Source organism: Abramis brama (assembly GCF_963993115.1).
Source record: "Abramis brama genome assembly, chromosome: 3".
Lineage (NCBI taxonomy): Eukaryota > Metazoa > Chordata > Actinopteri > Cypriniformes > Leuciscidae > Abramis > Abramis brama.
This window is the reverse complement of record NC_139965.1, coordinates 1327983-1353416: the sequence shown is the minus strand read 5'-3', so window position 1 is coordinate 1353416 and position 25434 is coordinate 1327983. Positions and strand designations below refer to the sequence as shown.

The following is a 25434-nucleotide window of genomic DNA, read 5'->3' as shown; positions in this document are numbered from 1 at the left end:
TTGCTCCTTGAAGATGTAATCTAACATGTCGCTTGGTGAAGTAGATGAATGATCAGGAAAGGTATGGACAGCAGCCCTGACCTCCATAACCAAATCCTCTGAATGTATGCCATGTAAGGCTCTTTCCAATCTTTTGCAGTTGTCCTCGAGTTGTCCACTATGCATTGCTTCTCTCATGTTTTCTTTTGAGAACAGAAAACTATACATGGCATAAACATCCTCCAGCTTACAGAATCAGTCATTGAGACTTCCAATGGCTGTGTCAACCAAGGGCAGAAAAAAGACTCTTCTGGTGTGGATTGTGTCTGATCTCTGCCCTCATATAGGAATTGCCGTGATGTTTTGCGTTGTCTTTTCTCAGGCAATGTCATGTCAATATCTAGAGCTTTTGCTATCACTCTTGCATCCGTTTGACAAGCAGCAAGTCCACTTTCCCTGAAATTATTCAATTATGTTTGCACTCCCTGAGTTTCCTTTTTAAATGTTTCTAGAAACACTTGGGCTCTGAAGAATTTTGCTCACATGGTTAATCTGATACAAGACATTGTACCAGATTACCACACACAGGACAAAGCCTCAGGTCATTAGCTCATTCTGAATGCTGTTTGCTGTTTCCGAGTCTTTCTTCTCCACAGCAAATTTCTGGAGGGCAGACAGGGCTTCCACAATCTCTGGCAGCTGGTAACGTACCACCTTCATGCTATCAATTTGAGCCTCCCATCTTGTTTTTTTTTTTGTTTTTTTTTTATTTTTATTGAAGCTTTTTGACATTTGCAGGGTTTAAACATTGTTGACACATCCGAGCTAATACAAATTGCCCAGGTACAAAATATACAAAATATACATTAACATACATTAACATACATTATTACCAAATACATCATTACAGAAAAAAGAGAAAAACATAAAATAATAATAAATAAAAAAATAAAATAAAAAATAAAATAAAATAAAATAAAATTAATTAATTAATTTACATCACCGCTAGATTGTTATTCAGTCCTTCCACGCCAGGATCTGTAGACCCAATAGACTCTGAGATTTTTTGTTATGAAGCTGCGTATCTGCTGGTATCTGAAGAAAAACTTCTTATTGAGATCATATTTTGCAATGAATTGTTCAAAGGTCATTAACTGTTTATTCTCCATCAAATCTCCGATGACATGTATTCCTTTTGTCACGGTTCATGAATTCACTGTTTCCTTCTTGTCTCGTGTACTTGTTGTTATGTGCGAGTGGGCGTTACCTCTCTACTCAGAGTATCAGCGATCTCACTCTCCTCACCAGCTGCAGTCAATTCAGTCACATATAAATACTCATCGCACTTGTCTCTCTTTGTCAGATCGTTGTTTGATGTCTCCAGTGTGTGTGTATATCCAGTCCCAGTCGGAGTTTCAGTTCGTGTCTTCGTTTCCTGTTCCATGTTCTACAGGTGTTCGTTCGTCACCTGGATTTCTTCACTGTTTCATCATCACGTCACCTCATCACCGGATTGCTGACCATCTTGTCCCTGCGTCACCAGCCTGCCAGAGGATCTGTACTTTCATCATTTCTACAAATAAAGAGTTTTACTTGCATCCTTGCTTCCGTTTCATTGATCGCGACACCTTTGTCTCTCAAATGCATTAGGCCGTCATTCATCCCCGGGGGGAAATCTGGGTTGTTATGTAAGGGTGTGAGAAGTGAAAGGTGGGAGTCAAGCCCTTCTATTTGGCGGACTAATCTGCATATTTTAATCATATTCTTACGAATAAAATTATCTTTAATTAAAATTCGCTGTTTTTTGGGCGAAAGATATAGTAAGTTCCGTAGAGGAACTGGCCTAAGAGGTATGGCTTCTGCACTGATCCAAGTTGAGTTTGGATCATTTAAGTGCCATTCCAGTATAAAACGAAGATGGGCAGAGAGCAGATATAGTTTAATGTCCGGGGCCGCTAGGCCTCCACATCTGCTCGGTAGTGTTATATCTCAATCTTGGTCTTTTTTTCCGCCAAATAAAGGAAATAATGAAGCCACGTAACTGTTTTCGTGCTTTGCTAGGAATGAGAACTGGTAGCATTTGAAATGGGTATAGAAGGTCTAGCAAAAAATACAGATTTTTTAGCTTTATTAGTGAGAATTGCTTCGAGAGAGGTTTTTACTGTTTCTATCTCCGCCAGGAGTATATCTGAGGGGCACATATTATATTTAATTTGAAAACCATGGAGGGTCATTTCTAATCTTCTCTGGTCGGTCTGCCAGCTGCTTTTTTTTTCTGGTTGGATACATAGGAGATTAATCCCCTAATGTAAGCTTTAGCAGTGTCCCAATGCAAATTGGGAGACACGTCTGGGGTTTTATTGTCAATAAGAAATAGTTTAACTTGCTCTTTTAGGAAAGATTCAAAATTTGGGTCATGAATGAGCCATGGTTTAAATTTCCAAGAAACTGGATAAAATATTTGGTTGGATAGGCCTAACTTAAGAAACACAGGAGCGTGATCTGAGATTACAATGTTCTCAATATTGCAATCTATTACATTTTGAAGTGAGGTTTTGGGAGAAAAAAAATAGTCTATTCTGCTTCCAGTTTTATGGACTCCAGAAAAAATACGTGTATTCTCTGTCTCTCGGATGAAGAGCATGCCAAACATCTACCAGGCCAATTTCTTCACGTCTCATATAGAGCTCTTGCTCTATTGGAAGGCCTATCATTAGATGGTAAAGAATTATCTAACTTTGGTAGCAGTGTACAGTTAAAATCCCCAGCGATTATACTATGTTCACATTGCCATTCAGCGAACTTAGAAAAAACCTGTGTAATTAATTCATTAGATTGAATAGGAGGGATATAAACATTCATAAGGGTAATGGGTTGTCCCGCTAGTGTAGCTTTAAGCAGGATAAACCGTCCAGATTTATCGGAGTATGTAGTAATATCTGATAGTGGTATACATTTGTTTACAAGTATGACAACTCCCCTGCTTTTACTGGTGAATGACGAGCCATATACTTGTCCCACCCAGTCTCTCTTTAATTTGATGTGTTCACTGTCTGTTAGGTGTGTCTCCTGCAGAAATGCAATATGAATTTGTTCTTTTTTTTAAATAGTTTAGAATCTTCTTCATTTTACTGGATTTTGAACGTCCTTTACATTCCAACTGCATATGTTTAGTATTGATTTATTCATTGACATAGCCAAAGATTTGTCCGTTTAGATCTGATATACATGAAAGGTATTCCCATATAAGATGAATGAACGGTGATGTCAAGTATAGCATTGAGAAGAAAAATAAATAAATAAAAAAATAAAAATAAAAAAAGGTGTTGTCCTGCATGTCGAACAGAAAAACAGAACTATTTACAATTAACATCTTACGAACATATTTAAGAATAGGCAAGGGAAGTCACGCTGGTCAGTTTCACATTTGAGAGCCACTCTGTCTCATTGAAAACATTACATGACCGAAGCTTCGAAATAATAATCAAGAAAAGCACGGTTTTCAAAAAGAGCACCGCAAGGTCCGAAAGCTTTGATATGATTCTCGGCACACTGCTGCGGCAACAGTCCTCTATACATTAACGCTGATGGTTCAGTCTTTAAGTCATACCATCGTTATATTCTCCTTATTACGTTTTCCCTTTAATCGTCTACCCCCTCAGACTCTGAACAATAACATTGCTTAGTTGTTGTGACCCAATAATTAAATCGTTGAACTCCTTAACATATGAATGAAGCATCAGTAGAAATATGTCATGTGCAGTCTGTTACCATGTCATTCAGTCTCTCCAGGGCAGTTTGCACCTGATGAAGTGGAGGTTGCTGGTACAGGCAGCCTGTCCAGAAAAGACTCCACCTCTGCCGGTTGTTTGAAGAATTTTTCGCCGCTGTTGTGTTGTACTCGAAGAGTCGCTGGATATGTCATGGCGAAGCGAATTCCTTCACATAAAAACGTTTCTTCACATTTCCAAAGGCTTGTGTTTTCCTCACGATGGCCGCGGAGAAGTCTTCAAAGATAGAGATGTTATGCCGTTTGTAGACCAGCTGACTCGCGGCTCTCGCTGCTTGCAAGATACGTGCCTTGTCTTGAAAATTATGTAGTTTTACCATCAGCGCTCTCGGTCGTTCTCCTGATAAATAAAGACGTGAAGGGACACGATGCGCACGCTCTATCTTTACCTGGTGATTCTTGAATTCTGTGTTAAGCAGATTGGGCAGCCAGGTCCTGAGGAACAAGACCGGGTTAGTCCCTTCCTCCCCTTCGGGTAGGCCAATTATTCAAATATTGCATCGCCTGCTCCTGTTTTCCAGGTCGTCTATTTTTTCCAGTCAAGCTTTTTTTTCATTTCATTCGGATCCGCGTTATCTTCTTGAGACCGTGTCTTCTACCGCCGATATCCGTGTTTCAGCTTCAGTGACTCGGTTTTCCACCTGCTCGACATGTGTTGCTACTGCCGACAATTTCTCTAGCACTGGATCATTTTTATTCTCCAAAGCCTTATCGACGCCCGCCAGGACTTCTGATGTTATTTTCTTCACCAGTGTGTCCATGTCGCTCGGGTTCAGTAGTGCATCCGCCATTTTCGGAGAGGAGCGAGTACTGATATTCGATAATTTCCTGTTACGAAGTTTGTGACTGGAATCAAATTGTTTCTTTGGCATGCCTTGTAACTTCTACATTCAAGTTCTGCACTTTCAGAGATGATATTGAGTCTAGAAAGGGAGATTTTTGAAGGCTTTGCCGGAGCTCGTTGTCAACACTGCTACTCCATTAGATGCGTCACGGGACCCCCCCCCAAAGATTTTACAGTAAGATGCTTCACATGTTGCTGTAGAACTGCCCAGTGCTGCACAGATGAGCTAAAGAGATTATAACATCTCTACAGTACACCAAAGAAAGAGACTGATGCCACAGATGACTTGGCTGCATCTGCCAAGACCAGGTTCAGAGTGTGACTGCTGCATGGGACACACCATGCCTTGTTGTTCAGCTGCAAGATTCTTGTCTGAACTCCATGTTTACTGCCCATCATATTACTTCCATTGTCATAGGATTGGCCACGACAATCTGAAATCTTTAAGTTGTGCTTCTCAAGTTTTTCCAAAAGGGTCTCATATAGACCTTTTCCAGAAGTGTCCTGTACATCAATGAATCCACAGAAATGTTCAGTGATGAAGGCTCCAACAGAAGATTCACAATTCTCAACACAACAGAAAGTTGTTCAGTATGGCTGACGACACGAGTACAGTCCATTATGACAGAATAGTACTTCGCTTTGGTCACCCTGCTAACTATCTCCTGCATTATTTTGTCTCCAATTAATGTTATGATCTCGTTCTGTATTGTACTGTTAAGGTAATGAACCTTTACCTCTTTGTTTTGAATCCTCCTTACGTGTTCATTTAGAATGGGATCGAATTGTGCCATTAACTCTACCTGTGACAAGAAATTACCATTGTGTGGGTCAAATAAAACATTTGTGTGGCCCCTCAAAGCATGATTGCGCTCAGAAAGATGGCAGATGATGGCAATCACTCTCCTTACAACACCGTTCCAATGTTGCACTTCAATCTGCATTAAATCTTGATGGACTTGATCAATGGTTGTTTTAGTTAGCAACCTCTTCTGAAGATTATGCCAGCCAGTGTTGGGGGTAACGAGTTACAAAGTAACGGATTACAGTAACATTATTACTTTTTTGGGTAACGAAGTAAAGTAACGCATTACTCTAAAAATATCGGTAACTACATTACTTTACTAGACTATAGGAACGCGCTTTCCTGCGTTACCCAAGCCGTGTTTGCCTGCGTGTAGAGCGTGCATGCCTGTGTGTGTGTGCTTCCCCGGGCACCGTTGTCATAGAGATCGATTTAAGTGACGTAGCTGCTGGTGCGAAGGGGAGCAGGAAATGGAGACGGAGACGGGGGTTTCGGCCAGTGGCGATATTCACATTACTTTCAGTTTATTGCTCGAAAGGACAAAAATATTTGCGTGAAATGCACTCTATGCCCAGGCAGCAAGTACTGGCCATCAGGACTACCGGGAGATTCCCAGTGGGCTGACGTGCCTTTTGGGCCGACATCTCATACTTTTTTCTTTTTCTGTTTTTTGTCTTAACGGACCATAAAACTCGTACATCGGCGGCCCATTCATTTTGCTTAATTGGGGGCGCTGGGTTAAGTGTAATGCATTAGTTTTTTGGGAAAGTCTGCGTCAGTTTTTTTTTTCCTGATAAGTTAGCTGACCGGCCCATGAAACACCTTGGCCCATTGGATCTTTTCTTGATTGACACTGGGCTGGTCCAATCACATCTTTAAACACCTCCCCCTTTGGACTTTGAGCGAGCGTGCAGTGTGTCAGTGTGTGTATCTGTCAAAATAGTCTGAGAGATGGAGAAGAAACGCAAGGAATGTGCAGAGAAATAGCGTGAAAAATAGACACAGGTCCTTCAAGCAGACGCTGTAAAATGTGTCAAAATGTTTTCTGCAGCAGCAGGACCTTCATCAGCTCCAGTGGCTGATGATGAGGATAGTGAGGAGGATCAGGACAGAGATGAGGAAGTGTAGAGCCTGCGGTAAGCAGAACTAACAGTTACTTTCAAAACACTTAACGTTAGCTAGGCTATGTCATGAGTGTAGGAACCCATTACCCAGTAACGCATTATTTCCACATCTGCATAGTTGACGATTACCGTAATTTACAATAAATTTAATGAGACGCGTTTGTAAACCATGTTTTCCGCCAAAATAAAAGCTTGATGCAGTTTCCGTCAAAATAAAAGATCATGTCCTTATATCTCTTTCAAGTATAGAAATTAGTTCAAAACTAATTATGAAAGTTTCCTTTATTTTTCAGTGCATTTGTTTTACAATATATGTTTATTAGTGTGCTATTATTATTATGGCCAAAATGCCAGGGCCGATTTTTTTGTCCCAGTCCAGCCCTGATTATGTGTCTACCACCGCAGACATTTGTCCTTTATCCAGTTGTTTGTGGATTTTACAGTGAGGCATATTTCTTTGTGCAGACATGGATATTGTTCTTTCATATGGTTTTACATGCCATTTTGTATAGGCTACATTTATAAACACTTTGCGGACAGGCTAAGTGATGATAGGGCTATGATGTTTGTCCATGTATCTACACGGTAAATTAAGAAACGGGAAAGTAAAGTAATAAGTAGTGAAGTTACTTTTCAAATGCAGTAACTAGTAAAGTAACTAGTAACTAGTAACTAATTACTTTTTTTGAGTAACTACCCCAACACTGATGCCAGCTTTCCATATTCTCATCATGTGCCTTTGAATACTCATGTTCTTTTAAATGACTGGCTATATTTTCCATGTGTGAAATCTACCTTTGCTGAGAACATTTTCACATTTGCCAAACAGTGTGCATGCAAAGCAGAATACTGCATCTGTGCTGATAGAGTATACAAGCCACGATCTCTTGATTTTCTCTCCATTTTTCATTACAATCTCATAATTGTCTTTTGTGAATCGTCAAGGAACTTTTTCGTTATTTTGTGGAAACACTACATCGGTTACTTGGACTGGGCCATTTCCCACAATTTCACAGCGCTCATGATCTTTAAGAATCCTTGGCCATTTTGCAGGGTCATGAGAAATGAGGAATCTTGTAGTACCTTTGTCAAGATCAACACTACTGCATATGGAAGAAGTGAGTGGTGTTTCTTCATCATTAGCAGGTTGTTGTTGCAATGTCAACAAGGTGGATGGTACTAAAAACATACAGAAGATATTTAGTCACAAAATACTTTCATAAAGCACATATCAGTATAATGAAATATATTAGCACTATATCTGACACTTTGAACTTACCATTTTCACTGTCAGGAGGGACTGGGGAATCTTCTGTCTGAAGTGGTGGTGACATGAACTTAAGTAATGCCCCTACAAAAGAATATATGGTTAGCATCTTATTTAATATTTATTTTATTATTCTATATTAGCGCTATCTGACACTTTGAACTTACCATTTTCACTGTCAGGAGGGACTGGAGAATCTTCTGTCTGAAGTGGTGGTGACAGGAACTTAAGTAATGCCCCTACAAAAGAATATATGGTTAGCATCTTATTTAATATTTATTTTATTATTCTATATTAGCGCTATCTGACACTTTGAACTTACCATTTTCACTGTCAGGAGGGACTGAGGAATCTTCTGTCTGAAGTGGTGGTGACAGGAACTTAAGTAATGCCCCTACAAAAGAATATATGGTTAGCATCTTATTTAATATTTATTTTATTATTCTATATTAGCGCTATCTGACACTTTGAACTTACCATTTTCACTGTCAGGAGGGACTGAGGAATCTTCTGTCTGAAGTGGTGGTGACAGGGACTTAAGTAATGCCCCTACAAAAGAATATATGGTTAGCATCTTATTTAATATTTATTTTATTATTCTATATTAGCGCTATCTGACACTTTGAACTTACCATTTTCACTGTCAGGAGGGACTGAGGAATCTTCTGTCTGAAGTGGTGGTGACAGGAACTTAAGTAATGCCCCTACAAAAGAATATATGGTTAGCATCTTATTTAATATTTATTTTATTATTCTATATTAGCGCTATCTGACACTTTGAACTTACCATTTTCACTGTCAGGAGGGACTGAGGAATCTTCTGTCTGAAGTGGTGGTGACAGGAACTTAAGTAATGCCCCTACAAAAGAATATATGGTTAGCATCTTATTTAATATTTATTTTATTATTCTATATTAGCGCTATCTGACACTTTGAACTTACCATTTTCACTGTCAGGAGGGACTGGGGAATCTTCTGTCTGAAGTGGTGGTGACATGAACTTAAGTAATGCCCCTACAAAAGAATATATGGTTAGCATCTTATTTAATATTTATTTTATTATTCTATATTAGCGCTATCTGACACTTTGAACTTACCATTTTCACTGTCAGGAGGGACTGGAGAATCTTCTGTCTGAAGTGGTGGTGACAGGAACTTAAGTAATGCCCCTACAAAAGAATATATGGTTAGCATCTTATTTAATATTTATTTTATTATTCTATATTAGCGCTATCTGACACTTTGAACTTACCATTTTCACTGTCAGGAGGGACTGAGGAATCTTCTGTCTGAAGTGGTGGTGACAGGAACTTAAGTAATGCCCCTACAAAAGAATATATGGTTAGCATCTTATTTAATATTTATTTTATTATTCTATATTAGCGCTATCTGACACTTTGAACTTACCATTTTCACTGTCAGGAGGGACTGGGGAATCTTCTGTCTGAGGTGGTGGTGACAGGAACTTAAGTAATGCCCCTACAAAAGAATATATGGTTAGCATCTTATTTAATATTTATTTTATTATTCTATATTAGCGCTATCTGACACTTTGAACTTACCATTTTCACTGTCAGGAGGGACTGGGGAATCTTCTGTCTGAAGTGGTGGTGACAGGAACTTAAGTAATGCCCCTACAAAAGAATATATGGTTAGCATCTTATTTAATATTTATTTTATTATTCTATATTAGCGCTATCTGACACTTTGAACTTACCATTTTCACTGTCAGGAGGGACTGAGGAATCTTCTGTCTGAAGTGGTGGTGACAGGAACTTAAGTAATGCTCCTACAAAAGAATATATGGTTAGCATCTTATTTAATATTTATTTTATTATTCTATATTAGCGCTATCTGACACTTTGAACTTACCATTTTCACTGTCAGGAGGGACTGAGGAATCTTCTGTCTGAAGTGGTGGTGACAGGGACTTAAGTAATGCCCCTACAAAAGAATATATAGCCTATTGTTAGGATCTTAATTTAATCTTTCTTATTATTATTATTATTATTATGCTAGTTTATCAGCTAATTATGTTAACTTAAAGGGATACTTCACCTCTGGAAAGATGAATGTGTATTTAAAATAGGTCATTTATGTAGAAGAAATGTGAAATTATTTTTGAATTTGGAGCTTTCTAGACTAAGAAAAGCCAGAAAATGTATTTTTGGCTCATGTGGATGACAGACAACAACTCCCAGAATGCACTTGCTTCGCTGCCCTAGGAGGCCACTCCCAAGCCACGCCCAAGCCACGCAGCGAGGATTGTAAGAGAGCGCAGTTGAAAACAACAAAGCTAGGCTACTAGCGAGTCTCCGTGATGAGTTTAGGTTAGATTTCGGGATCGGCCAAAATGTCCGGGATTCGGCTTTTGCGTTCTACAGTCGCCATTCATCATGTTTACTGTGGCGAGCAGGACGAGGGCGAAGGCCGCGGGAGAACGGCGCGAGGCCGGTGCCGTCATTACTGAGACGCACCGGTCTCGCATCTCTCACGGAGGAGCGGGAATTTTCTTAGCAATGTTAAAACGCACATCAACCGATCACTTGTTTAGCGTTCATGTAAACACTACATTCAGATTCACCAATCGGAATGAATTCAGCTAGATTGAAACAAAAGGTGTGCATGTAAACAATGAATGGCGACCGCAGAAAGCAAAAGCCGAATCCCGGACATTTTGGACGATCTCGACGGCCGGACATGTCCGGGAAAAAGAGGATGGTAACCCCTACTACTCAGCTTTCTCCACAGAACAAAAGCCTGTTAACTTAGCTTCAAAAGAAAGACGGGTGAACTATGTGTAGCCTACATTCTGTGAGTGAGATCCCACCCTCTATGGGCGGGTTGAAAACATGCGGGACAGCCCCTACTACTGGCTGTAGTCTTTAGCCTCTGGCCAAAAAATCCTCCGATGACGCAATAAGACGATTTTTGCGTCATCTGAGGATTTTTTCCAGACAAAAAATACATAAATCTCTCCTCTCAGGGGGATATGAGAGTGGAAAGCACGGTCATTCGAAAATACTACAGGTTTTCTACTAATACAAAGCTTAATGCTAAATCCTGAAGTATCCCTTTAACTAATTAATTTTTTTTATGTTTTACAATGCAGTACAGACACTTTCCATGCATTGTCGCTGGTGATGTGCACATTATTCCCTGCTGTACCAATGGTATTCTATTTCAGCCTGCATTAATACCGGCTAACACTTTACATGCTGTTGCTAAGTGCAACCCCCCCCTAGCTAAACACAGTTTTTCCGTAACCATATTAACGTTACTAGTAATTAATCTTGCAAAAATTAAGTGAAACTAAACTGAAATTAACAACGTGGATTGTGTGATTTTTTTTTTTTACATTTCTGAAATCCATTACTTAACAGTCACCTCTGATAACAGATCACTCGAGATAGGCTACATGTATTTTCTGTAAAGATGCTTTAAAACGATATGTAACGTTACTACTGTGAAAAATAGATGTGAATTGAACAACGAAACGATTTGTTTGTCATTAATTATCCTTAACGTAAGTGTTAAGTCAATCAATCATCATCATCTCATTCTCCATCACTTTATTACCGCAGTCCTGTTTTCTCTTTTCCACTTCATCTTGCTTTTTTCCCCGCTTCTGGCTGCCAGATGGATATGTCCTCTTATGTTTAATAGCCATTTTTGGCTATGATTTTCGGCTACAGAAACGCGAGTAAGTGCAGCAGTTTGAAAAAGGCGCCAGAGGCGGCGAAAGCATAAGCAGCCTTGCGAGAGAGAGGGCCCCACTAAGGGGGATGCGGAGGTGTTGCGGCGCCACTGCGTGTTATATTAATACGAACATTTCTGATTGTTTAAATGATCGGCCCTCTGGGCAATTGCCTGCCCTATTGCAGCGCCTCTGAAAACACCGCACTGCTCTTAGTGTTCATCCGTTCATCCAGGAATTACTTTAGTTGTGTCAGTCTTTCAAGACATTCAGATCAGATTGGTTTGAAATGATGATGTTCTTAATTAGGGCCCAAGCCCTGAAAGGGCGATGGCCCTATTGTTTTCCTTAGGATTATTATTAGGGGTTCAAGCACGAAGTGCTGAAACCCTATTGTAATTGTTAATTTTCCCATGATGCAGCATTCTCCATGTAAAACTGATCGGGCAGACCGAACCGTAAGTCGTAGAGACTTGAAACTTTGGGGGCTGATAGTACTCACACCGCCTACAACGTCACCAAGGCCCACCCCGATCGGCCTGACGGGGGCGCTACAGCAGTCAAAAGTATGAAATGGCTCATAACTCCTCAACCATTAGGCGTAGGCTCAAGTGTCTTATATCGCTGGAATCCTTGGTTCAAGGCGGACAAGATGGAAGATGCTCTTTTTTGAAAAACCTACTTTTGCGAACTACTCCTAGGTTTTTAGCCTGATCGGAACTCACTGCAGAAATATTCTCTGGACAGTGACTATCAATAATCATCAAAAAAATTCTTAATTTAAATTCACGGTCGCTAAGGGGAACCAAAATGTTTGATGGCACCAGGGCCACTTTTACTAAAACTGTTATAACTTGTGAACAGACAGAGATATTTTCACTAAACTTGGGACACATGTTCATGAGCTCAATCTGAGGTCACTTGAAAAAAATTGTGACAATTGGCCACTTGGTGGCGCTATAACAAGGAACAAAATCATGAAAATGGCTATAAACGCACCCAACCGTTAGTCCGTTGAAATCCTGAATCCTTCCCGAGTCCAACGATACCAAACATGCCAGGTTTTGCCTTATAGTTTGTGTAACGTTGTCATTTAGCGCTTAAAAAACTTGCAATTATCTTCAAAACCGTTAAGTCCGTTCAAGACAAAAACACCACAAAATTCCAATCAATGTCACCCATGGATCATTTTTATGCTCTCATCAATAGAAGTGTCTAAACTTCAAAACAATTATTTATTTACAGATATTTACAACAAATTTGACAGACATGTATGGGCACACTGTGAGGACACCTAATAAAAGTGGTGGAGATCAGGCAAGACGTGGTGCTATAACTGTCAAAAAAAAAAAAAACATTCCTAAGTAAATTGCCTGTATTGCTGTAAATGGTATTTTCCTTCAATGATCTAAATTTATTTGTTTATTTGGATCCCCATTAGCCACTACCTAGGCAGTGGCTACTCTTCCTGGGGTCCCAACAAGTAAAAAATACAAAACTACATTTAATCAACAACAATAAAAAGTCAAGTCAATGAAACATACTAACCCAACATTCATTCCAAATATCAAAATCAACAATTTACTATATATTGTATGGGCCCATCATCGCTGCTCGCAGCTATATTTATTTATTTTTTTACGACTTCTCGGGCACTTTTGGGGCCCTTAACATGCTCGAAAACTCTTGAAACTTTGCACACAGATCAGAACCCGTGGCCATCATGGCTGGGCTGAAGCTGGTACCCGGGTGTGGCAGGGGGGCTCGACAGTGCCCCCTTGAACGGGGTCAGAAAACTTGGTCCATATATCAAACACGCATGCATGAATTAATATGAAACTTTGTACACATATAGATCTCATCGGGCCGAACAACTTCCGCACTGTATGTTATTAGCTCCGCCCAACAGGAAGTCAGCTATTATGGGTTGTTTGAAAAACGTTTGCTCTGGAATTTGAAATACTCCTCCTAGGGAATTCATCCGATTGCCACCAAACTCGGTGTGCATGAAGTCAAGACATTGAGGATGCTAAATTGCGGACAGATTTATGATATCTCAAACGGTTTGGCCGTGGCGAGGAAACAAATTTATGGTGGGAAAAGTGAAACAGGAAGTGTGTTATAACTTCTGCATACATTAACTGATCTTGATAAAACTTCAGCAGTGTGTTTGTGGTAAGAGGCCGATCAGATGGATGTAACTATAGTGATTCAAAGTTAACATGATGAAAATACATTACAGATGCTAAATTGTGAACGGATAATAAATATCTCAAACGGTTTTGCTATGGCGAGGGATTAAAGTAATGTCAAAAAAGGATTGCGAGTGTACACAAATATAAGTAAACACTTTGCAGTTTGAATGATGTCCTGAATGACACACACAAACACACACACACACCTGAATATCATTAAATTTAAAGGATTTGTTGTGGAATATTTTGAGTGTATCATAAAATCAGAATACTTCTCTCGTTTTAGTGATTCCCTAGTAATTTTTTTAAAAAATGATGAAGCTCGTATTTATATATTTATATATATATATATATATATATATATATTTATATATATATATAATATTTATATATATATATAAATATATATAAATATAGCTGCGAGCAGCGATGATGGGCCCAAGCCGGTGGCCTCGCCCCCCGGTGCCTTTAGGGTAACTAAAGATTCTTCTCCGAAGTTAATCGCATTTTTGAGGGCCTAAACATGCTCGAAAACTCACGAAACTTTGCACGCGTCAGAACTGGTGAAAATTTACATCTGATATAGGTTTCAGAATTGGGCGGGGCAAAATGGCTCGATAGCGCCACCTATAAAAGTTCAACGGAGTGCGCCTCCCGCTATGTTCCACGTACGTGTACGAAATTCGGTACATACATGTAATGACCTAATACCTAGGGCGGGTCCTCGGCGGCCTGACAAATTTCGATGTTTCGCCATGAAACAGGAAGTTGCTGTAACTCAGGCATGGAATGTCCAATCTGCCCCAAACTTCACACATTTGATAAGAGTCATGGCCTGAACACATCTACATGAGAATATTCAGTTATAGTAATAGCGCCACCTACTGGCAACAGGAAGTGACATGTTAAACACTTTAATGCCGTTCTAGCAACATGTTAAAAATGCCATTTAGTTCTAAACATGCTAGAAACATGTTAAAAAATGCTAGCAATACTTAGCTAAGTGCTAAAGCATGCTAATTCAATGAAATAGGACTTTGTTGTTACTCAAGAAGGCAATGTCCAATCTGTGCCAAACTTCACACGTTTGATAAGAGTCCTGCCCTGACCGCCGGACTTGCGCATCCTCCATGTCTGTAGTTTTTTTAACACTTTTCACTCGTGTTTGTAGTTCTAACCAAATCCTCGTCCAACACGCGATGGATGGGTTGTGGGCAATATTAGCCGTTAGAGTGCGCATCGATCTGCACTTCGGATTCTGACCGGAAATAGTAGACCATCCGGGTATCTTTGGAACACTTATTTCAACATACTACGATTTGGGACATACTAATTCTGTTTTGGAATACTATTTAGGACGGATAGTATGCAAATTGGGACGCAGTAATAGTAAAATATGCCATTGAGTGTTAAACATATTATAAACATGCTAAAGCATGCTAGAAATACTAAGCTAAGTGCTAAAGCATGCTATTAATGGCATGAAACAGGAAGTTGTTTTAACTCAGGCATGGAATGTCCAATTTGCCCCAAACTTCACACGTTTGATAAGAGTTCTGTCCTGTTATAGTCATATAGTCATAACGTCACCTGCTGGCAACAGGAAGTGACATGTTTAACACTGTTGCGGTCTCCTAATAACATATAAAAAGTTCCAGCAGGTGCTTAACAGGCTAGCAACATACTAGAAAAATGCTAAAACATGCTATCAAACACTTAGCTAAGTGCTAAAGCATGCAATTACTGCAATTAAATAGGAATTTGCTGTAACACAGGCATGGAATGTCCAATCTGCCCCAAACTTAACATGTAACATGCAAGAAACATCATAAAGCATGCTAGAAAAGGTAAAGGAAGTTGTTGTAACTTAAGCATACAATGTTCAATCTACCCAAAACTTCACACGTTTGATAAGAGTTATCTCCTGAACACATGTCCATGCTCATATTCAGTTATAGTCATAGCGCCGCCTGCTGGCAACAGGAAGTAACGTTTAACACTGTTCTGGACTCCTAATAACATATAAAAAAATGCCAGAAGGTGCTAAACATCCTACCAACATACTAGAAACATGTTAAAACATACTAGCAAACACTTAGCTAAGTGCTAAAGCATGCTATTACTGAAATTAAATTTGCTGTAACTCAGGCATGCAGTGTCCAATCTACCCCAAAATTAATATGTAATATGCTAGAAACATCATAAAACATGCTAGAAATGCTAAAGGAAGTTGTTGTAACTCAAGCATACAATGTCCAATCTGCCCCAAACTTCACATGTTTGATAAAAGTCCTGAACTGAACACATCTACATAGCGATATTCAGGTATAGACTTAGCCCCACCTACTGGCAACAGAAACTGACATGGTTAACACAGTAATGCAGTACTAACCACATCATTATTGTGTACTAAGCATGCTAGAAACATACTTAACATGCTAGCAACACTTAGCTGAGTCATGAAGCATGCTATTATCACCCTAATACAAAACATTTTGTAACTGACTTTGACACACTCTTACTATATATACCTCCTTAAATGCACATTGCCCAACCATGCTCTGTCTTCCTAAAGCCACCGAGTGACGATGGCACGAGTGCGAGGGCCCTAACATCGCTGCTTGCAGCTTTAATATTACATGTTTTCTTCTGCTACAACATGAATGTTAATGTTTATTTAATGATTAGTGCGTCACTTAAGCGGTTTCAGTTCTTGTAAAATATATCAAAGAAAACAACTTCAAGTACCTTCTGTTGTCAGTTTCTCCGTAGATTCATCGTCACAAACTAAAATGAGAGAAAATTTGATTGGAGGGATTAATTATCATTCAGCTTCCACAAATACTCCAGACACTATAAACCTCAATAACTCTTTTAACTCTTTCAGGTAGAATCTCTTTTATATATTAACTTGTATTGTTGTCAGTTACGCTTCTTAGGCTCAGGGTCAAAGGTCATTCTAGCCTCATAAAAACACCACATTGCTCTTCGTGTTCATCCGTTCATCCAGGAATTATTTAGTTAGTCTTTCAAGACATTCAGATCAGATTGGTTTGAAATGATGATGTTCTTAATTATCAATTATCTTAAAATAAGAAATGAAAAGTGCTGTATCAGTGTTTGCTGAGATTATGAATTCTACAGTCATAAACTGAATGATTTCCATCACATCTGCCTTGTGATTTGGTGTTTCTCTGAATGCACTGTGGCTTCTGTGTGTAACCCCCTCATTTGCCTTATCAAATCAAAATGTTTTAGAAATAGTATGATTATATTTATAGATTGTGAAAATGTAAACATTTCAACTGTAAACTCTGAAGCAAAATGAGAGATTTTAGGTCAGGAGAGCTTTTTCCTGTTCCTGGAGATCTTCCTGCAGAGTTCAGTTCCAGCCTACACACGGTCAGGGCCGGAGTGAGGGCATGGCTTCTGTGTTTTTTAAAAGACCTGAAACTTTTAGGTTCCCTTTCGAAAGGGACCTAGGGATCGCTATGGGGGAATGCCTTGGGTGCGACTGGTGTCTGAAGTGAAATGAACTTGACATTGGCAGGCAGCAGCCTATGACGTCACTACAGGTGAGACCGAGAGTATAAAAGGGCACTTGTGCAATACGTCATCCTCTTATTGTTTGTTTGAACGTGTGATCTGAACAGGCAAATTTATTTTAGCAAGCACTAGCACTGCAAATTCTAGAATGTGTGTTCACAACCTGACCCAGAGTCCACCCCGATCGGCAGCGCCCAAGCCCCCCACAGACTGGAAGCTTCAGCCTGCCATGACGAGTGAGCCCATGCCCAGGGAAGGGAAAGCAGTGCCCACTACGGAGCCAAAGCACAACAGAGAGACACCAGGGGTGTGAGCCGGGGTCATCATCCATTGTCGTGGGAGTCCTCGTGGAGTTTGAGGGAATGGAAGCAAGCCCAGCCCACCCTCCCGCTACTGAGTGTGAGTACCGGCTGGACTTACTGGACAGTTTCTTTGAGTGTGGAGAGAGGAATTCCTTATGTCCCCTGATATTGCCGGAATGTACATCCACTTCAGTCCTGCTGACCCCACCCAGCCTCCCTCTCCCACCACCTCTACATACTGCTATCAGTAGTGTTCTGTTAGTTTTCATGCTACTATCTATTCTCATCCTCAGTCCTCAGCCAAGTCTGCCAGCCAGTCGTCATCGTCCCCCATCACTCTCGCTGGGTCACCTCTACCTCCTCTCAGTGGCGTGGTTACACTGCGGACTTACTGGTAGCATATTCCTTCTGGGCGTGATGAGCCCGTGATGAGAACTGTCGGCTTCACCTGGGTCGGACATCGCCACGCCTCCACTGCAGACTTGCAGTCAGCCGCTGCTCTCTGGCCCTCCACCCCTTCAACATCGGCCAGCTCCGCCCTTCTTTAGGCTTCACCTCTGCCATCGGTCGCTCCAGCTCAGCCTCTGCCCTCTGATTCCCCACTTCCATCTCAGGAGGTTGTTCCATCTGCGGCTCCGTCGCGGCTGCCCAGGTCATCGGTGTCACATTGCTTCCTCGGCCTTCCATTTTTGCTCTGGGCTCCACTACCTTTGGCTCCATCGCTGACGATCATTCCCCCAGTGTCGTCAGCCGGGATTCCACCATGACCCCTCCCTCCACCAACTCCACCGTGGGCTTCTGTCCTGATGATCACTTGGCTCCTCCCATCATCCAAACCATGGCTTCTTCCTCCGTCATCGCCTCCATGGTCTCATCTACCTGCTCTCACCATCCCTTCACCATCTTCTTGTCCGCCTCCAAAGCCCCCACCATCCTTCCCTTGTCTAGAGGTCGTGCCTTCCGAGAAGGGGCGTAATGTAACATATTAGTTATTTCTGTCTTAGGGGCTGTTTACACGACACCATTTTTAACTAAAAACATAAAACTTTTTATGTGTTTTGGCCGTACATTTACACGACAACAAGAGTTTTGGGTGCCTGAAAATGCTAACTTTTGAAAACGGGTTTCAAAGTGCAAGTTTTTGAAAACGTCCTCACCCCTTCGACTTCCATCACACCTGCTTCATGATTTGGTGTTTCTCTGAATTTACTGTGGCTTCAGTGTGTAACCCCTTCATTTTACCTTATACAATCAAAATGTTTAAGAATGGTATGATTGTATTTGTAGATTGTCATTCTGCAAAATGTGTTTGTTTACCGTTAGACGTTAGACGTTAGACGTTATTCGTCTTTAATTCGTCTGAGATTAGGGTGGAACAAACAACAAGCTTTACAAATACTTTACAGTGTATGCATATATAAAGATATCATCATAAAATACCTGTATCTTTCTTCAGTTCTTCTGTAACTAAATAAAAAAAAAAACAAATAGTTCAAGGTTTTAGAAAAGGAAAACTACAGCTGTAATTGTGGACATATACAGTTGTTACTATTAGCTGGAAATGTGTTCTGGTACAAGATTTCTGCTACAAAATGCACATGAGCATTTGTTTGAAGTTTACTGAATAGCTTCAGATATTATTTCTGATATTGGATATTGCAATAATTACGCTTCTTCAGATACCTTCTTTTGTCAGACTCTCCATAGTTTCATCGTCACAAACTAAAATGAGAGATTTTGAATATTCATTGTTTCTACAAATACTCCAGAATATGTAAACCATAATAAATTTGAAATATGTGTAGTTTAATTACCTTCTTTACCTGTTTTCTTCCCTGAAAGAAAGATAAAAATATATATATATCAACACATAAGCATAAAATACCCACATAAAAAGCTTTTAAAGATGAAATAATTGTAATCTTTTAACCAGATTGTACCTGTTAGTTTATGTCTGTATTTGTACAGGATCAGCCCTGTCAAACCCAGAAGAGCACAGATGAGAACGATGAAGAAAGGAGCCTTCCATGGATCTGAGGAAGACAAACCAGATCAATCTTAATATCTTCGAAATATATAAATCCATTACAGTGATTAAGATTTTTTTTTTTTTACTTTGTAAACATAAAAATGTCATTCATAATCCATTTTTCTTCTGAAACAGGATTGAGAACTAAATGTAGGATGGGATTTTATTTTTAATTGTATGGTTGAAATTTAATTTGACTAACCAAACTCACACCCGAAACTTTTCGGAACTCACAACCGCATTGTCTGTGAACACAGCCTTTGTTCGGATATCTAAAAATATGTTTGTTCTAAGACAGTGTTCTTCAACCCTGCTCCTGAAGGATCCCCAACACTGCATGTTTTCTTTGTCTCCCTAATCAAACACACCTGATTCAATTCATCAGCTCATTATCACATGGGTTAAACGTGCAGTGTTGGGGGTCCTTCAGGAGCAGGATTGAAGAACACTGTTCTAAGAGGTTCCCTGACCTGAAGAGATGATGGCTTGTATGTTCAATCTTCCTTCTCTAAACTCTCCAGTCTTGAGAGACATTGAACATGAGATCAGTTGAGCGTCCGAGTGAGAGACGGCCGTCCAGCTGTGGACAGAGAACATCTCATCTGCTCCACGACTGCGAGACACTCCTCCAGGACGGAGAACCGTTCGCTCATCTGACATCCAGGTGACGTCCGGCTCTGGATACCAGCCGCTGGACTTACAGCTGATGTTCACACGTCCATCATCCAGAGGCTGTGGAAACAGGACAGGAGCGGATCCTAAAGCTGGAAGAGAAGAGACAGGCGTTCTACAAACACTGTGCAAGTATATTTTTAATTTCTTTGGGTAAATGCAATCTCTATTGGAATAATGGAGGCTGCTTCCCAGAAAACAAATGTTTGTTCTAAGAACATTTTCCAAACATTCTGCGTTGGTTATGGTAACTTTAAAATATACAGTTCCCTTTCGAGGGAAATTGCAGTGCGTTCGAACAACACGTTGGGGAACTAAAGCCCTATTCGGACGGGGCTAGTTTAACACGGAGAGGTGGGGTAAAGTAATAATCGAGTTACCCCTCCCACTTCTGCTAGTTTTACTGAGATATCTTTTCCCGTGTGAATTGGCCATTAATATTACAGACATCCTGTGGTAAAATTACATTACTCTATCTACCCTTGTAAAGTTAATCCCGTCCGAATAAGGCTTAAGCCAATCCTGATTGGTTTTGTGTCATGAAGTAATGTGTGACGGCATATACAGAAGCTACAAAGGGACGCCGACACACAACAGAGTTAGCTTTCCGTTCTGAATTTATTTGGTGTTTTCTGTCAAACAAGCCTGTAAATTATCAGCAAACATGGCAAAATCATTTAAAAGATGCGTGTACACTGCTTGGGAGTGCAGCATGCTCAGGCAGCTCTAGAGGAAGCCTGTGCATATTTTAACGAGGAGGGAGGTATTATGGTGGTACTTGGAGAGCCAAATATTTTCTGAGGTGGTACTTGGTGTAAAAAGTTTGAGAACCACTGATCTAAAGGACCCATACCCATACCACATATCCATCCATCTCACAGGAGGTTCCTGAGGTTCGCTTTCGGGGGCGAAGAGTTCCAATATCGGGTTCTTCTGTTCGGCCTAGATCTCTCCCCTCGCACATTCACCAAGTGCATGGATGCAGTTCTAGCATCGCAGAGGCTTCAGGGCATCCGGGTGCTGAATTATATCGACGACTGGCTTATTCTGGCCCAGTCACAGGAGCTGGCAGTTCAGCATCGAGATGTCATCCTTGCCCACATTCAGAATTGGGATTGAGGCTCAACACAAAGAAAAATGTGGGGTCGTGAAGGGGTCAGTCTACTTCTAGTAGCCCCGTTGTGGCCGGCCCGGTTCTCAGACATAGTATCGCTCCTGGAGGGCCTCCAATGGGAGATCCCCATCAGGAGGGATCTGCTTTCGCAGGCAGAGGGCTCAGTATTCAACCCTTGGCCAGAGCTGTGGAAACTGTGGGTCTGGCCCCTGAGTGGACACAGTACCTAGAAGCTGGCCTGTCAGCAGGAGTAGTTGAGACCATACTCTGGCCTATCAGGTGCGCAGTTTGCCTTCACTGTTGGCCATGAGGGCTCACTCAACCAGAAGCATGGCGTCCTCTAGAGCGCTCCTCTCAGGGGCCACCCCTCATACATTTACAAGATTCTATAGTCTGGACCTTCCTTCGATGCCGGGTGCATGAGTGCTCTTGTCCTAAATTGTGCCTGTGACAGCCTCACACTGGGACAGGCGGGGTTTGTTGTGGCATAGTGGGTATTTGTTCCCCAAAGTATCGTGACTGACGCAGTGTGACTACCCTCGAAAGGGAACATCTCGGGTTATGACTGTAACCCTTGTTCCCTGAGAAGAGAATGAGAAACTGCGTCCCTTTGTCACACCTTCCCCTGCCTGGGAGCAACTTGCTTCAGCAACTCTGTTGTGTGCCAGCGTCCCTTTGTAGCTTCTGTGTACGTTGTCACACACTACATGCTTTAGAGGCGCTATGCTGAGGGGCGTTCCCTAAAATGTGTCGTTACCGACGCAGTGTCTCGTTCCCTTCTAAGGGAACAAGGGTTACAGTCGTAACCCGAGACATTTTCCTTATATTAGAGTACTTTTTTTTATTTTACAGTTAGTATTATATTCCTGAAACATTCTTTCAACTTGATTTTTATTAACAACAACATTCTTCAAAGCAAAATCTTTAGTTGATCTCTTGACCCTTGACTTTTGTTGATTTCTCTTTCAGAAATTGCATTACTGTTTTCATAGAACATTACTGCATTGATAAAGAAAGAGACTGATGAAAAAGCATATCAACATGACTACTTTTATGATAGTCAAATTACTGCAGTAAAGTGGTTTAAACAACTGCTTTTTCTGTAGTTTCATGATAGGCTTAAATGTAACAATTATGAAGTTGGAGCATTAATGAAAAAACTAAACAAAAAAAACAAAAAAACAGAACCAGCCATTGTGATATCACTGTAGTGCATTAACACTGAAAAGATGAAGATATCTGTGTGAGACCAGAAAGTATTACATTTCAGTATGGTGTACCACAAGTCTCAGTACTAGAACCGTTGCTGTTCACCCTGTACATGCTACCCTTATGAGATATCATTAGGAAGCATGGGATGGTTTTCACTGTTATGCTGATGATACTCTATATTTCTTCACGCCCCAACGAAACTTACCAATTCACAAAAATAATGGAGTGCATAGCTGATATAAAAAAAATGCATGACTAGAAATTAATAATTTTCTATTACTTAATTCCCAGAGTTTCTAATTATTGGACCAAAAACCTCAGCACGTAATACCCTAAAATACTGTCTAACACTTGATGAATGTTCTGTCAAGTCTCCGTCGTCAGTTAGGAACCTGGGTGTGCTCTTTGATACCAATCTTTCATTTGAAAGCCACATTTCTAGCATCTGTAAAAGCACATTCTTCCATCTTAAAAATATATCTAAACTACAACATTTGCTCTCAATAACAAATGCGGAACAGTTAGTTCTAGATTATTGTAATGCTCTACTGGGTGGTTGCCCTGCATGCTTAATAAACAAACTCCAGCTGGTCCAAAACGCAGAAGCTTATAACAGTCTTGACCTGTCATAGTTTCCCTTGGGTATGTAAGGCTACTACCTGACACTAGGGGGAGGTAGTGTGCTTATTGCTCTAGGATATCAGCAAGGTAATGATAGAAAGAGTTAGATTTGTTTGGAGACTAATGGCGCTTTTCCATTACCAGTACCAGCTCAGCTCGAATCGACTCGACTCGCCTCAGCTCGGCTCGGCTCGCTTTTCGCTCCGTTTTCCATTGCAGATAGTGCCTCCACAATAGTACCTGGTCGTCATAGCGACGCCACAGGAAACTGCCGTGGCTTAATCTTCTACGCGAGACACATCCGCTACCCACACACACAGGACAATGGAGGAAATCGAGTGTATGCTGTTTTTGGATGTTTTTGCTGTTTTTTATTCAGGATACTCCGTTTGGCGCCTGCAATGGTGAAAAGTGACGATTCTCTCTGACCGATCAGCAGTCTACAATGTTTTCACGTCACATTTTAGTATCGCCTCAGCTTGCTTAGAAGAATGGGTGTGGCTAGCGTGTATAAAGGAAGGGCTTACAGGCTGGAAATCTGGTTTTCATAAACTGAAGCGAATAAGCTCGTGGCGCGACACGGCAGTTTACGCAATACTCGTTCCCTCTTCTAGAGAGAACCGAGGTTACGTTAGGTAACCAAGTACGTTCTCTTACGAGAGGTTCTCTTGTATTGCGTAAGTTGCTTACGCTACGGGAACCCCTTGTCAACGCCGTGCGCGCCGAGCATCCATTGCATGAGTCCCAGGGGAGCCCGGGGAACACAACATGCGGGAACAGGCGGCCAGCAACGCGGGCCAGCACATGTAATAAGCACTTCATATTATTAGCGTCCAAATGTAGAGGGGGAGGCCCAGCCTTCCGCCATACAAATGTCGTGAATAGAAACCCCACTGGACCAAGCCCACGATGAGGCCATGCCTCTAGTGGAGTGGGCTCTAATGCCCATAGGGCACTGCAGGTGTTTGGACGCATAAGCTGCTGCGATAGCGTCCACTATCCATCTGGACAGGCTATGTTTCGAGGCAGCGAGACATTTAGTGCGCCCACCAAACGAAACAAGGAGCTGCTCAGAACGCCTGAAGGCGGGGGAGCGTGTGATGTAAGCTCTCAGCGCCCTGACAGGGCATAGGAGGTTATCACTGTCCTTGCTATCGAATGCTGGCAGAGCCGATAGGGAGATGATCTGCGCCCTAAAGGAGTGCCAATCGCCTTGGCGACGTAACCGTGTCTCGGTTTGAGGAAGACTTTAGAGTCATTTGGTCCAAACTCGAGACATGTGGGGCTAACCGATAGCGCGTGTAGATCCCCCACACGTATGACAAAGCTATCAGAAAAACGGTTTTGAGCGAAAGGTATTTCAGATCCACAGATTTTAACGGCTCAAAGGGAAAAGCTTTCAGGGCCTCTAGGACCAAAGAAAGATCCCACATAGGAACCGAGGGGGGCCACGGGGGGGTTCATCCTCCTGGCTCCTCTAAGGAAGCGGATGATGAGCTCGTTCCTTCCTATCGCACGGCTGCGCGTCGTCTCCGCGAACGCTGCAATAGCCGCGACATACACTTTGAGCATGGAAGGGAACCTGCCCTTGTCCAACAGCTCTTGCAGGAAGGAGAGCACTCACGAAACCCCACACGTGCGTGGATCCAGGCTCTTAGTAGCGCACCATTTGGAGAACACTGACCATTTAGACGCGTAGAGTCTTCTCGTAGAAGGAGCACTAGACTGCGTGATCGTTTTCACGACCCCTTCTGGCAGATCAGCGGGTATCCGATGATTATCCACGCATGCAGAGACAGCGCTCTGGATGGGGATGCCAAATTGATCCACCGGCTTGAGAGAGAAGATCTCTCCTCACCGGGATCGGCCATGGAGCTACGTGCGACAGCCTCACCAGTTCTGGGAACCAGGTTTGGTTCTCCCATCGCGGGGCTATGAGGAGCACTGAGTGGCGCGTTTCCCTGATCTTCTTGATTACCTGTGGTAGCAGTGAGATCGGAGGGAAAGCATACAGCGGGCGGCTGGACCAGTTTTGGGCCAGCGCGTCCTCGCCCTTCGAGAGGACTCTCTGACAATGAGCGTTGTCTTTTGACGCAAAAAGGTCGACTTCCGCTCTGCCGAAAAGGCGCCACAGTGACTGGACTGTCTGAGGGTGCAGAGACCATTCTCCCAGGGGAATGTTGTCTCTGGCCAGTCTGTCTGGGCCGACATTCATGTGGCCCGGTACGTGCGCGGCT

General features: G+C 41.6%; 1 protein-coding gene across 1 annotated transcript in view; it reads right to left on the bottom strand.

The window, feature by feature from the left end:
• LOC311078927 (uncharacterized protein) overlaps window positions 1-25362 on the bottom strand; it is a gene marked incomplete at its 5' end in the record, with an annotated part of 28946 nt that extends 3584 nt beyond the window's left edge. Inside the window, 21 exons of the mRNA XM_084107979.1 lie at window positions 7626-7721; window positions 7822-7893; window positions 7977-8048; window positions 8132-8203; window positions 8287-8358; window positions 8442-8513; window positions 8597-8668; window positions 8752-8823; window positions 8907-8978; window positions 9062-9133; window positions 9217-9288; window positions 9372-9443; window positions 9527-9598; window positions 9682-9753; window positions 16450-16488; window positions 18990-19016; window positions 19233-19271; window positions 19364-19384; window positions 19490-19582; window positions 20049-20342; window positions 25092-25362. Of these exons, the coding sequence (XP_083964105.1) occupies window positions 7626-7721; window positions 7822-7893; window positions 7977-8048; window positions 8132-8203; window positions 8287-8358; window positions 8442-8513; window positions 8597-8668; window positions 8752-8823; window positions 8907-8978; window positions 9062-9133; window positions 9217-9288; window positions 9372-9443; window positions 9527-9598; window positions 9682-9753; window positions 16450-16488; window positions 18990-19016; window positions 19233-19271; window positions 19364-19384; window positions 19490-19582; window positions 20049-20342; window positions 25092-25362 (1816 nt within the window). The remainder of the gene's footprint in view (window positions 1-7625; window positions 7722-7821; window positions 7894-7976; window positions 8049-8131; window positions 8204-8286; window positions 8359-8441; window positions 8514-8596; window positions 8669-8751; window positions 8824-8906; window positions 8979-9061; window positions 9134-9216; window positions 9289-9371; window positions 9444-9526; window positions 9599-9681; window positions 9754-16449; window positions 16489-18989; window positions 19017-19232; window positions 19272-19363; window positions 19385-19489; window positions 19583-20048; window positions 20343-25091) is intronic.
• Window positions 25363-25434: the final 72 nt, after the last annotated feature.